The following is a 14339-nucleotide window of genomic DNA, read 5'->3' on the forward strand; positions in this document are numbered from 1 at the left end:
ACGTAACACAACAGTAGATTAAGAAATACCACCTAGGAGCATGTTCCATCAGCATTTCTTAAGTAACCATATGAACATATATTTCATGTCCTAGCAGTGACAATGTTTCTCTTCTTCTGTTTCCACGATGAACAAAAAAAAAAAAAAAAAACCAGTCCAAGCCAAGAAGTGTACTTCTCGAAGTTCTGAAGAGTTGCATTATCCCCAAATATTAAATCAGAAGAATAACGATCAGCGATCAGTAATCACGTAGTGCCAGATTATTGCAAGGAAATTAAATCCTCAAAACAACTTTTTTTTTTTTTAGAAAAAAAAAATAATAAACTGAGCTTTATCTAGTAATTTCCAAGAATTTTCTCATAGCTGTCAAGACGGTTACAGTATCCATTTGAAACATAGCTGATGGTAGCCACAACATTTTAAGATCTACAATAAGGACAGAAAATGCCCTGTATGTATAGCATCTTTTCTTATTGCACTCATCTTCTATGCAGATCAATGTACTGAAAAAAAAATCTTCACAAGCTAGAAAACAAAATCTCTGCAGTGAGCAAAGAACTTCAACAGGAAATAGTCCAGAAGATTGACTGTTCAAGCACAGGCTAAGAAATTATTTATGGTCCAAGACCTAAAGTGCTTTATCTTAAATATATTTTCAATAGGATGTATTCTTCAAAGTGCATAAGCTTCAGAAAGCAAAAATGTGGACATTTAAATAAGCCTCTCCATACTTAGTTGTATAAACAGAGGCCAGAATCCAAGGGGCTGTTATGCTATGGTGATTACAGCTTCTCCCGATTTACAGTAATATGGAAGAAGGTTGCAACAACAGAATAAAAAATGACTATCTCACTTAACAGACAGAGTAGAGAAAATTAGGGCTGCCAAATCTTCACCACCAATGGAAAATCTTCCCCTGCTTTCTCTAAGTCTTCTCAATTTGTATGTCTGTAAAAAGAAGAACTATATGAAAAAGCAAATCAAACTACAAAAATATTAAGTAACAGAACATACATTGGCTTTGTGACTCTTTCCCAGAGCTTGGAGGTACCAAGAAAAATTCCTTTCATTTTCAAAACAAAAGGTCTAAAAAAAAATTAAAAAGAAGGTCAAATAGACACAGAATGCGATCGTGGTAAGTAATGATAGTTCAAGCTCACTGGAGGATAGAGTGTTCAAACAGATGCAATGGAACAAATACAACCTAACAAAATGCAGAGAAATTTCTGTGGCTTAGGTAATTCCTTCTTTTAAAATCCAATACATTGCCCTATTTGTCATTATCTCTGGAAGGGTATCTCTATGCCCTGTTTGGTTCAGAAATATATATCTGCTTGCTTTGTTTGGTTTTACAATAGTAAAGTATTGCAAGGAGGGATCTGGAGAGTAATTTATGTTCTTTAAAAGTCAGAGAGAAGGTGAAAGAAAAGCTTCCATAACTTCCTCCTTTTGTTCCATGCCACAGTCTGTTTTGGGAGCTTCAAAGACTCAGTCATTTATTTTCCTGCTTTGCTGAGACAGAATCTCATAACTTGATATAGTTAGAGTAGTAATGATGGGCTACGGTCTCCCTCCCCACCATCATTCCTCCAGCTGTGCTGCCAAGACTTCTAATGATCATTCAATGTGAGGATAACAGGTGAGCCACTCTGCATACATTTGCTACTACTTTTACCGTTACTGTTTATGCTTACATTTCAGCTCCTCATCTTCAAAAGAAGGACCTCTGCAGTCATGTGCATCTTTATTTCTTGACAGCTCTTCAAATAAACCACAAACACAGATAACAGTCAGCACAGATAAAACTACTCATGCAGTGATAAAACTTTGTTAAACTTGTATCAGGGCTTCCAAGAAGCACGTGACAAACTAGGAAAGGAATTAATACCAAATACTGTGTCCTATTTGGACAAATATTTTAGAATAGGTTTTCTTCAGGAAAAATCCTGTCTGTATGGACTAACTTCCACAGAGCAGTGTATTTTAAAGTGATTTCTAAATAAAGCCAAACAACATCCGAATAGTAATAAAAATTTTAAAAAGCCTTCAATAGAGAAGACTGAAGTATTTCAGCTGAATTTAGTCTAATTTTTAGTCTAATACCATGGTAGGTATTAGCCCTGCTCCTTTTCCTGTCTGACTGTCACAGTGATACTGGCCATTCAGTGACCTTTGCTAAATAACATCAGTGTCTGAACAGGACGGAAAAACGGCTATTAGGGGAAAAAGCAAGGAATAAAGTGACAGATAAAGGGAGTTTTGCCTGTTGTTGCCATCATTATAGAATAAATTCTCAGTTACAGATGTTTTATTATTATTATTTCCATAAGACACAACTGAGCTAGATTTATGCCATGGGTACATACTTGTTATATTTATTGATGGTTTAGCCATACATGTCCTACTGTCCTTACTTGCTCTAGCTGAAAAACAATAAGAGAAAAAAAATTTTAGACTGAAAATTGAACCAATCACTCCATTTGTAATCTATCATTTTTTATAGTATTTTAACAAGAATGAGGGTGTATCTAGAGTTCATAACAGATCAGTTAAAAAAAAAGCATGCGCACTGTTTACAGAATGCAGTAGAAAATGCCAAAAAACCTGCCCTATCTATTCTGAGCATTCAGAATAACTTCCATCTTAGATAGGTTCACAAACCACACCCTTATGGATAGATATAATACTGTATTAACCATATTGCTCTACCTATAAGAAAAAATAATAGAGATGTATGATTAAATGACCTGAGGGTGGCTGGCAACCCATTCTACTCTGCTAACCTAACAGCTCAAATCTGATTGAGTCAGGTGAAGAAAAAAACAATGTAGTAAAACAAACAAACAAACAAAAAAGTGATTTCATGATTAAGGATTTAAGAAAGTTTTTATGATCTCATCTAACTTTTGCAAAGATAAATCAACAGGAAAGATTGATACACAAAAATAAACATCTTGAACGTACCTTTCCTTATGCAGACAGTAATTGACGCTGATCCAGCGAGGACTGTCACAATGAGAACTGGCCAAACAAGGTACTTGCTCTCAGTCCACAGAACATCATCAGCTGAATCTTCAGGTAAAAGGAGTAGGGGAAGAGCAATGCAGAATTACATAAGCTTCTCCCTTTCTCTTTCATTTTCATTATTATTTTTGTTAAGATAATTGATGTCATAACAGCATTTTAGATTTTGTCTAAGGTTGGTGGTGCACTTTAGTGCATTCATTATCTAAGAAATATTAGATAAAGATTATCTAACAAATTTCTGTCTATCTTTGCTTCCTGCATTCCACTGGACAGCGCCTTTCCTTCTGTCATAGATCCTGCTTGTCACCAAAGTGCCAAGTATTACTCACAGCTTAGTGTTCATCCATCAAGACTACAGGAAAGAGCTGCTAGACAAAGTAAAGAAGGCATCACTTTGTTTGGGTAAAGTTTGGAATGTAAAGGGCACTCTTCAATGGTGAATGCATTTCTTATCAATACAGAACTTGTCTTCTCTCCACCCTGTGAAGGGATGCTTACATTCCACACTCTAGCTTTCTGCTTCTACCCTACCCTGTCAGTCACAGGAAGCACAAGCATTTTTAGCAAGATGTTAAATTTAAATGTGCTCACAGCAAAAACTGTATTGGCAGGAAAAGACCAGGTTGTTCTAATACTCAAAAAGACCAGGTTGTTGACGATTCTCATAACAGAGACAGAATTTTTCTTAAAGTATGTTTAATTTATATGAGAGGGTCTCACTTTTGATCTCCAAGCTATATGCTTTTCAAATAATTGATAATATTTAATAATATTTATATAATTTTTATAACAGGTTAAAGCTCAGTTTCATGTAGATTGTATAAAATTCCCACCTCTGAACAATTAGCTCCATCAACAGACCCATAATGGCAGTGTTGGTACAGTGGAAGTATACACTGTTGGCAAAACTCAACATCATGGGTATTCCATTTTAGCCTTTCCAAAATTAGATAGGAATGTGAAACAAGCAATGGTTGATTCAACTCAGACAAAATGGCATAATATCTTGACATATATTACCATAAATTATATTTGGAGAAATTACCTAGTATGTACAAAGTTGCTGATGTATTTTCTTGAATTTCTTTATTCCAGAAGATGCAACGAAAATTTTCACAAGTTCTGTTTTTGATTGTGAGAATACTCGTCACACGATACAGCTGATCACTTCCCGTTTCATAACTTGTATTTGCCTTATCAGTCAAATCCTGATATTCTTCATTTTGCCACATCACCTCAGCTTTTGGGTATCCTTCTGACTGACAAGTTAACTTCCACTCTTTGTCTCCTGTCCTTACCACTTCTTGGGCTATGGTTCTGTAAGGAGCTAAAGAGATGAGAGAGAATCTGCTTGGAGAAAACCAGAAGAACAGCATCTATTAGCAAGGTAACTTTTCCTTATCCCAGCCTTCTGTGCATCAGTTTGTTTTTGGTAAATAGTACTCCTGGTAGGGAAAGTAAATAGTACTATTGTACAGGTTATATTATAATGTTGACAAAGCTGTCTAAATGGCATTTACGAGAGTGTTCCTCATATGTCAGAGTAATTAAGGAGAGAATATGGTTTCCACCTAGATGAAATACAAGGCTATACTTGTGGTTCAATGGCCATGAGGCTGCTCCTGTCTGTGAGGAGCTTTCGTGAAATGCTAGTGCAGACATGCCCTCCTGCCAGGACTGGCCCCAAATCTTCCCACAGTATCATAGAGCAGCGAACCTCCTAGAGTAGAACTCTCACCCTGAACTTTCAGATTGATGGTCTTGTAGTCAGCTCCCTCGTACTCAATAAGGCAGTGGTAAAGCCCCGCATCTCCAAGCTTCACATTGCTGATCTGAAGGAGAGACTGCCCAAAATCCAGATTCTCTTTCAACAGCTTTATCCTTCCCTGAAAATCACTATGCTGACCTCCAGAGTCTTCCTTCCCTTTGAGAAGTAAATAAACATCCTTTCTAACTTCATCTTTTTTTTCCCAGATGACACTTAAATCCTTGAACTTTAGTTTCCCATCCACTGGAAATATGCATTCCATGGTCACATTGCTGCCAAGTTCTGCAGTATAGAGTGATCTGGGAGCTTCAACTGTGAATAAAGCTGAAAAACAAAATTTTAAACAAAACTTAGTTTTCCAGTTACAAACATTTTTTTAAAGCCATGATTAATTGATGTCATATCATGTTTTTGTGACGTTTTGAGGACTGAAAGTGTCTGCTATGTTCTCACTGATGTTCTTTTTGTGTTCATTTTCCCAATAGCAAACAGGGATATTTATGCTTGCAGACATCTGTTTTGTGCAGGTAAACAGTATGAACCTGTTCTAAAAACAATATCGTGCGTGCATGCTCAGCTGTTGCCTTCAGAACATTGCTACAGTAACAGACCACTGCTAATACCTCTTGTGAGAGTATTCCCTTTATAGCAGAGCCAGCTCTTTTCTCAGGGGATGTTCAAGGACACCTAACAAGCACCAGACCTAACACTGCCAATAACATTTTGCTTCATGAAGATAGTATCTTGCCTTCGTGATGTCTCTGAAGTCCCTGCCAGCATTTCAACACTGTAACAATACATCAAAGCACTCCCATAAAACATACAGAGATCGTGTGGAATGAAAACATACAGAGACCTTTTTACTTAAAACATTCAGCTAAAAAGAAAAAAAATAAATAAAAATGAGCAAAACACTAGCACCTGCAAGAAAACTGAGAAATTAACCTTTTCATGCTAACACGTAGAAAGGAAACAAGTGGTTCTGCTACTTCTTGCAACTCAACTTCTTACCATTTAGGGAGTGCCAGCGGAATAGAAATATGTGCAGAAGTAAAAGCTTTTCCATCATGTAGGTAGAACCTAAAATGATAATGGATGAACATAAATATCTGCTTATTTTCTAACTTGCACTATTGAATGTATTTCATAGCTGCTGCACAGAAGGCGCTGAATACAACTCCAGCAAAGGTGTGACAAAGTTGCATGTGTAACTGCACCAAGTGAGGCAGAAATCCTCAAGGACAGATCCAGGGAGAGCACCTAATTTTATTACCTTTAAACACATTTTTTAATATCAAAACATGAACTTTATCACAATCTGTCAGCTAGTAAATGAATATTCACAAGTACCCCAGTGTTCCTAGAAATCATAGCAGGGATCATTTCTCCTGCTGGGAAAAGAAGGAAGCAGTTCTCTACACACATTCTCTACACTCATTCACTACACACATAGTGGGTGCTCAGTTCTTCCCTGAAAGCTGCCCTTATTTTACTGTACTGAACTTTGCAGCACCTGGGATTTCACAGCACTTGTAGAAGGGCTAGTGAAGTTACATAAATAATCAATTAAAGAGCACTGAAACAGCAATGCCCTTGTAAAACATTGATTAAACAGCCTACATACAGAATCTTGAATTTCTGCCACTTTAGTTCTGAACACACAAATGTGTCAGTTTTCCCTCAGAAATGTTCCCCTCTTTACTAACATGACTTTTATACTCCTACACAACACTTCAATATTACAAAACACTGATTAATGTCAGTTCACACACCCACTACTCTTGCTTAAGTGTGAAACTTAAGTGAGAACTGTACTGGTATCAAACAGTAGTCTATCTTTCCAAAGCACACTTAACAAAAGCTTAAGCTGACTTTAACGGAAATCACTGATGAATACAGTGAACTCTAGTGGTAACAGAAATTTAAATAAGAAATTAGAAACTAGGGTAGCCATCAGACTTCCAACTCATGAAATTCTCTCAGGATTGCAAAACTTACCCAACAAACAATTTGATACTTCTCTGGTTTTCAACACTAAGGTGATAAATTAGCAATATTACTGTGAGCCATTAAGACATGTATGCCTTTACAGTATTGTGGCTTAAGAAGATGGGACTACTCCCAGCGATTTGATTCAGGCTCTTTTTTTCCCCAAGATCACTGCTGCTTGATCCCAGCAGAGCATCTGTGGTAAGGCAGGTGAAGCTGAGGAAGGGAGCCCATCATACATGTTGCCAGGCAGGCATGAGCAATTATGAAATGGGGTTCTGCTAACAGTGACATGAAAATACAGGCAAGACTTGAGGTGAAAGGCACATTTCAAGTATGAATAAATCCCAGTCTTGTTTACATGTCTGGATACCCAATTCACTCTTTAACCACAAAAGACATTCTTAAAAGCAACAGCAATCTAATTGCCCATGAATGCCTAGGTGAAGTATGTGCAATAGATTCCCTTAATTCTTGCTGCCCAAGAAAGCAAAGCTTCTCAAATGAGATAGAAGAGTACTGCTTCATGAGTGTGCTTCAGCCACATTCACTCCAAGCACAACCTGCACAAAGTGAGTCACAGAGATTGCCCAGTGCAGATGGGCAACTTTCAGTGTTCCCCACACCAAGATCACAGAATGACAGAATGGCTTGGATTGGAGGGGGCGTCAGAGATCACGAAGTTCCAATCCCCTGCCATGGGCAGAGTTGCCACCCACCAACTGAGACTACCCAGGGCTCCATCCAGCCTGGGCTTGAACAGCTCGAGGGATCCACAGCTTCTCTAGGCAGCCTGTGCCAGTGCTTCACCGCCTTCTGAGTAAATAATTTCTTCCTAACTTCTAAATTTAATTTTCTCTCTTTTACTTTAAAGCCACCCCCTCTTGTTCTATTGCTATTTGACCATGCAAAAAGTTGGTCCCTCTCCTGTTTATAAGCTTCCTTAATTGTGGAAGGCCACAATTAAGTCTTCCCGCAGTCTTCTCTTCTCCAAGCTGTGAGTAATGAGAGCTGCAGTACACTCAGGCTCAAAACATGCCCTGCTCTATCCATAGCAGAGATTAGAGCTGAGAAGGTAGCCAGAACAAAGAGTATATGCTCTACTGACACAGGAGGACACCCACGCCTGTGCATGCATCCCATCCCAGTTCTCTGTAGGTATTTCTCTTAGGAGAGGAAATCACTTCCTAGGAGATGGATGACAGCAAAGAATCTCTTCTATGGTTCTCAGACCCATGACTGTATCCTGAAATTGCAAAATACTAACTTCCTTGCTTTCAACTGCTGCAGAAGAAGATGAGCTTTACTACATGTAGAAAATATATGACTGTTACTTACAAAATTCCTCAAGGCTGAGAAAGTGTGCCGTGCTGCTGTACTCAATAGTTCACTTTCAGAGAGAAAAAACGTCGGTCCAGGTTGAATCCAAAAGCAAATGAAAATACTCACTGCAGTAACTGTTGCAGACTGCTCTGCTTTACTCTCATCAGGAGCATACCCAAGCCAGCTCAGCTGAAGCAGCTTGAGACCTAGATGTCAAGCCAAACCCAGAGCCTTCTCACTGCCTTTCTTGCAGAACTGCCACAGTGCTCCTTCTCTCCTCTGCCTGATTTCTGACACCTGTGCATTACACAGCTGCACAGTTCCCTCACAATCACATGGAGATGACAAGACCAGAACTACTTGCTCAAGCCTCATAGCAGAACTTAAATGTGCATGTAACTCCACTTCTTTAGGAAACTTCCCCATTACTGGAAAGTTCCCCAGCAGGGAAAATTCTCTGTTGCTAACAGTGGTTAACTGTAACCAGAGACAAAAATGGGAAAATTAGTGCTTGAAATGCCACAGGCATTTTAAGAAATGTATCATCTAATCAGAGCAATATGTAGGCAATAGTCCTTGATCCCTCTACACTAATTCAGGAAAACTTGTCCTTGATTCTAGAAGACATTAAGGAAAACAGAAAAGAAAACAAGCATGTGAAGCAAAAGAATGTTATTCATATTCACCTGCTGAGTGCAGTGGGACAACCTGTTCAACTGCACCAAATAGGACTTTAAACCTATTGTTCAGCATAGGCTCACCCAATTCTGTTTCTTTTGTGTATCTCAAAAAGTGGAGAAGGTTCTCAGAAGAATATAAATATTATAAGAAGACTGCTTAAAAGTTTCCAGGAAATATTTTCTTCTTTCACCTGACAGCCCACTCACAGTACCTGTCATGGAAGCAAAAACACGTAACAGACAATATTGGTCAGCACTGGCCTTTTTACTTGAAGCGTGGGAGGAACATGACAGGCGTATGAAATAGTAAAACCTTACATTTATGTTCTGGTAACCTGAAAGTACTCTGGGAACCTGAGGTGGTGGATTTCCATAGTAGGAGATAATGATGAAGGTTTATTTCCACTAGTTTCTTCTGTGCTTAAACACATCTGTTAGTGACATTTTATTTTCTCAGAAGCAAAGATGCAGCAAAAAGAAACCAAAGGGAATTTGTAAAACAATACTTTGAGACCACAGAAGCCATCTGGAGTATTGTGTCCAGTTCTGGGCTTCCCAGTATAAAAAGGACAGAGATCTCTTAGAAAGAGTCCAGTGTAGGGGCACAAAGATGGTGAAGGGCCTGGAGGATCTCCCCTATGAAGAAGGGCTGAGTGAACTGGGTCTCTTTAGCCTTGAGAAAAGAAGACTGAGAGGGGACCTGATCCAGGTTTATAAATATCTGAGGTGTGGGGGACAAAGTGGCGAGGCCAGACTCTTTTCAGCAGTGTGTGGAGACAGGACAAGGGGGAACAGACAGAAACTGCAGCACAAAAGATTGCACACGATTGTGTGCAAGAACTTCTTTATGGTGAGTGTGATGGAGCACTGGCACAGGCTGCACAGGGGGGTTGTGGAGTCTCCTTCTCTGGAGATATTCAAGACCCGCCTGGACGCCTACCTGTGTGACCTGGTGTAGGGAACCTGCTTTGGCAGGGAGGTTGGACTCGATGATCTCTTGAGGTCCCTTCCAACCCCTATGATTCTGTGATTCTGTGATCAGTGTAGCCAGCTGTCAAAGCCATTAATTTAATTTCCTCTTTTTCATCACTTGTGTTGAGCTAACAAGGTTGGAATTTCCATGCAAGTACACAACAAACAAAAGACCACTGAAGTTTTTTTCACAGTGCTAGGTGTACATGTTTGTATGTATATAAACACATATTATTTCTCATATATACAACATATATATAATCTTTTAAAGTATAAACTATGTGGATATAGATATAGGTATAGATACAGATGTGAAAACATAGAATCACAGAAATGTTTGAGTTGAAAGGGACCCTTAAAGGTCTTCTAGTCCAGTGCAATGAACAGGGTCACCCACAGCTCTATCAGGTGCTCAGAGTCCTGTCCAGCCTGACCTTGAGAGTCTCCAGGGACAGGGCATTCACCACCTCTCTGGGCAACCTGTGCCAGTGACTCACCACCCTTAATGAAAAAAAAAGCTTTCCTTAAATCCAATCTTAATCTCCCCTCTTCTGCTTTGAAACCATTTCCCCTTGTACAATCATATACTCTCATCCTATGTAGATGACAAAGATGAAGATATACATATACATATACATATACATATACATATACATATACATATACATATACATATACATACAGACATGGACATGGCTATAGATGCAGATACAGACATAGATGCCGTATATATCAGCTGTACTGGGTTTTTGATGTATTTTGCTATTTTGGGGTACGGATGTTTCTATTGTTCTGATCACGTTTTCCATGCCAGCCCCGTCAGGTATCCCCGGGTAAGACACAGGGCCGAAGCCGCCCACTGCCAGAGAGCCCCGGACGGCAGCGGTTGCTCCCCCCGCCGCTCCCATACCTGTCGGCTCTCGGCGGCTGCTCCCGGAGGGCTGCGGTCCTCGGCCGCGGAGACGTGACCTTGCGTGTTCGCGGTGGAGCTTGCAATGCCTTTTGTTTTCGTTATCCCGAAAGCCCTGGTCTTTCAGGAAACGAAACCAAAATAGAAATGGAGGCAGGAGCAAACGGAGGCACGTCCCGTCGGAGGCATTTCCTTCCCCGCTACACAAATTCCCAGCCCAGGTGGACGAGGGCTAGCGTCGGACTTCGACTGCTTCCGACTCCTCGCCCGTAGCTCTCCCTACTGACGGATCCTGCATTGAACACAGCTCCGATCACAAGATGGGATGTTATAACCTGATATGCACTTTCTTTGCTGCTACAATGACCCTGTGTCATGGTTTTATGATTTTTGGTACTGGTATTCCACATCATAACATCATGTAGTGCATTTAGAGTTAAAGAGTTAATGCTCTAGCTCTGTTCTGGGTATACCTGACCAGGAATCGAACCCGGGTCACGGCTGTGCAAGCACCGGCTTCTAACCATTACACCACAGCATTAACTTCTGGTTACCCACAAGAAAGCAACCTGAAGACAAGTAGCTCACTCGGAACATCAATGTATCAATGAAACAAAATATTTCCTGATGTGTTAGAAGAACACTTTAGCCCTGGCATGCATACCAGGAACAGATATAAGGAAAATTCAAAATCTACACTGGTTTTCACGTGGCATGGCTGTGTACACAGATGCTGTGTGCTTAAGTATCTGGCATTTCCACCTTCAGTCTGTGGCTGGCATTTTTTGAGAGGTCATAAAACTTCAGGAGGCTGAGGTCGCTGAGTAGTCACTGTACACTACTAGGTTTGCTTCTTACCAAGGGTGATCCTATGGAGCTATTTGACAGAAACCCTCTGTTCCCTGAACTGGTGAGGCAAGGATGATGGGGAGCATAAGCACTGATGCACTGTAAAGGAGCACTGCGACACAGTGGCAGGTGGAAACCCCAAGTCATGCACTGCCCCTGCAACACCCAAATCCATCTCAGGAGCCACCAGCCCACCAGAAGCCACCTTCATAAGCACAGAGGCACAGAGGAAAGTCTCCTGCCTGGAGGAGAGCTGCAGTGCTGACGTGCAGTGCAAAGCCCAGCAAGCCACAGCACCATTCAGACCAAGGGAGCTGCTCCTCAACCTTTGCTGAACACATTGTAATGTGTGAGACACATTGCAGAACAGATATGTAGAGCACTTCTGGACTACATGGGTCTTACAGTAAGCTTAGGGAAGGAATGAAAGAAAGAAATAGGGAGATATATAAGTGACTTTGGGAGGAACAAATGTGAAAAAAGTAGTGAGATCATAGAATCATAGAATCATAGAATCATAGGGGTTGGAAGGGACCTCAAGAGATCATCGAGTCCAACCCCACTGCCAAAGCAGGTTCCCTACACCAAGGTCTCACAGGTAGGCATCCAGGCAGGTCTTGAATATCTCCAGAAAAGGAGATTCCACAACCTCCCTGGGAGGTCAGGATATAAAACACACCAGTTGCATATAGATGATTGTTGGCTAAAGTACTTATCCGGAGATGGCACGACCCCAATTAGAGCAGTCAGTCCATTCTTGTTAAAGGTTCATAGGTTCATAGGTACATTAGGTTGGAAAGGACCTACAAGATCATCTAGTCCAACCATCCTCCTAACACCATCCCTACCCTCTAAACTACTAAATCAAATCCCTCAGCACCCCGTCTAAACGCTTCTTGAACAGCGCTAGGGATGGTGCCTCAACCACCTCCCTAGGCAGGCCATTCCAGTGCCTGACCACTCTTGCAGAGAAAAAATGTTTCCTCAGGTCTAATCTAAATCTTCCCCGGCGCAACTTGTGGCCATTCCCTCTCGTCCTGTCGTTATTTATCAGGGAGAAGAGGCCCACCCCCTCCTCACCACAACCCCCCTTCAGGAAGTGGTAGAGTGCAATAAGGTCTCCTCTGAGCCTCCTCTTCTCCAGACTAAACAATCCCAGCTCCCTCAGCCGCTCCTCATAAGACTTGTGCTCCAGACCCCTCACCAGTTTTGTTGCCCTTCTCTGAACACGCTCCAGGGCCTCAATGTCCTTCTTGTAGTGAGGGGCCCAAAACTGAACACAGTATTCGAGGTGTGGCCGCACCAGAGCTGAGTACAGGGGGATGATCACCTCCCTGCTCCTGCTGGCCATATGCTCTGAACAACAAAGTTTATGCAATTACCTGCTAATCTACTACTGAATTTATAACTACAAAGCTACTAATTCATGTTGAAAATTAGAATATTTTCTGTGCAGAAATTCTCCTTTCCATCTTTGTTCCTTCTGTTGTCCTCTTTATTTTTTTTTTCATTTTCTCAACTTAAATACACACTCTGCTGTGTCAATGGTTTGTAGTTTTAGTTGCATTCTGTTGCAGTGTCTGGCATTAGAGACAAGTCTGGGCTTCAGAAATGGTTCTATGTTAGAATGGAATATGGAAATATTTATGCTGGGGAACAACAACTCATACATCATACAATTACATCCTTCCTGAGTATTTCAGAGAACAGAACAGCAGCTTCAGATAGCTTTGGTCAGACACGTTTTGTTTCACTTTACATTTCATAGACTCATAGAATCACAGAATGGCTTCAGTTGGAAGAAACATTAAAGATCATTCAGTTCCGACCCTTTGCTATGGGCAGAGTTTCCAGTCTCTAGATCAAGCTGCCACAGATGCCATCCAGCCTGGCTTTGAATGCCTTCAAGAGAGGAGGTATCCACAGCTCCTCTGGGCAGCCTGTGCCAGTGCCCTCACCACCTTTTCTATGTCTGATTGATGTGCATGGACACAGCTCTCATCTGCTACATCAGGCATGTCCAAACCTGGACAACTAGTAATGCAGCCCCATAAAATTGTAAATTTATAACATTATTGTATGATTTTTAGGATTATTTCTCGTGAGTTGTCTATGCATAGCTCAAGAGTGGACTGCAGAGGTGACAACAGAGAGCAGTGGAGGGGAGGGTGCAGTGCAGGGCTAACTCTGCCTCTTATATCCACCACACACAATCAAATCAAAACTCATGTGTATTACATGTTACATGTGATTATGCCACTTGGTGAGTAAAATGATGTGATTGCCGATTATATTTCAAACCACCAACATGTGCGTATATGCCTGTGAAGACACACGTCTTTTGTTATTAAGCAGACAATGAAATTCTCTCATCAATTATTAAATTTGGGCTTCTGTCATTTTGTGAAGTATTCTAATAAGTTAGTGTGTTTGCTGGAGAATAATTATCCAGAACACTGAGGCCAATGGGATGAAGTGATTCAACATTATCAAATGCCGTGTCCTGCACTTTGGCTACAACAGTCCTCAGTACAACAGGCAACTGAGCATCCTTGGGACAGAGTGGATGGAAGATTGTATAGAAGAAATGGGCCTGGGAGTGTTGGCTGATGCTTGGCTAAACATGAACCAGCAGTGTGACCAGGTAGCCAAGAAGGCTAGTGTCATCCTGGCTTATATCAGAAATTGTGTTGCGAGGTGGAGCAGATAAGTGATTGTCCCTGTGTACTCAGCACTGCACTCAGTTTTGGGCCCCTCCCTATAAGAAATACATTGAGGCCCTGAAGCATGTCCAGAGAAGGGCAACAAAGATGGTGAGGGA

The 14339-nt window shown here is 40.9% G+C and overlaps 1 protein-coding gene across 2 annotated transcripts; it reads right to left on the bottom strand.

Annotated features, from left to right (window-relative positions):
- Nucleotides 1-499: 499 nt before the first annotated feature.
- On the bottom strand, nucleotides 500-9391 carry LOC136053447 (programmed cell death 1 ligand 1-like). Of its 2 annotated transcripts, XM_065744149.1 has the most exons (8): nucleotides 8123-9391; nucleotides 5807-5875; nucleotides 4766-5119; nucleotides 4073-4354; nucleotides 2965-3072; nucleotides 2367-2423; nucleotides 1695-1760; nucleotides 500-948 (listed from the first exon to the last, which is right to left on the bottom strand). In XM_065744149.1, exons 2-8 carry the CDS (start codon nucleotides 5862-5864, stop codon nucleotides 926-928), a joined length of 948 nt encoding a protein of 315 aa, XP_065600221.1. In that variant the 5' UTR covers nucleotides 5865-5875; nucleotides 8123-9391; the 3' UTR covers nucleotides 500-925. The 2 variants fall into 2 exon arrangements, with proteins under 2 accessions (XP_065600221.1, XP_065600223.1); XM_065744151.1 differs by lacking the exon at nucleotides 2965-3072.
- Between the last annotated feature and the right edge of the window lie 4948 nt (nucleotides 9392-14339).

This window comes from Cyrtonyx montezumae, unplaced genomic scaffold (genome assembly GCF_038088225.1).
Source record: "Cyrtonyx montezumae isolate F1298 unplaced genomic scaffold, pur_monq_1.0 scaffold_30, whole genome shotgun sequence".
In the NCBI taxonomy this organism is placed as follows: Eukaryota; Metazoa; Chordata; class Aves; order Galliformes; family Odontophoridae; genus Cyrtonyx; species Cyrtonyx montezumae.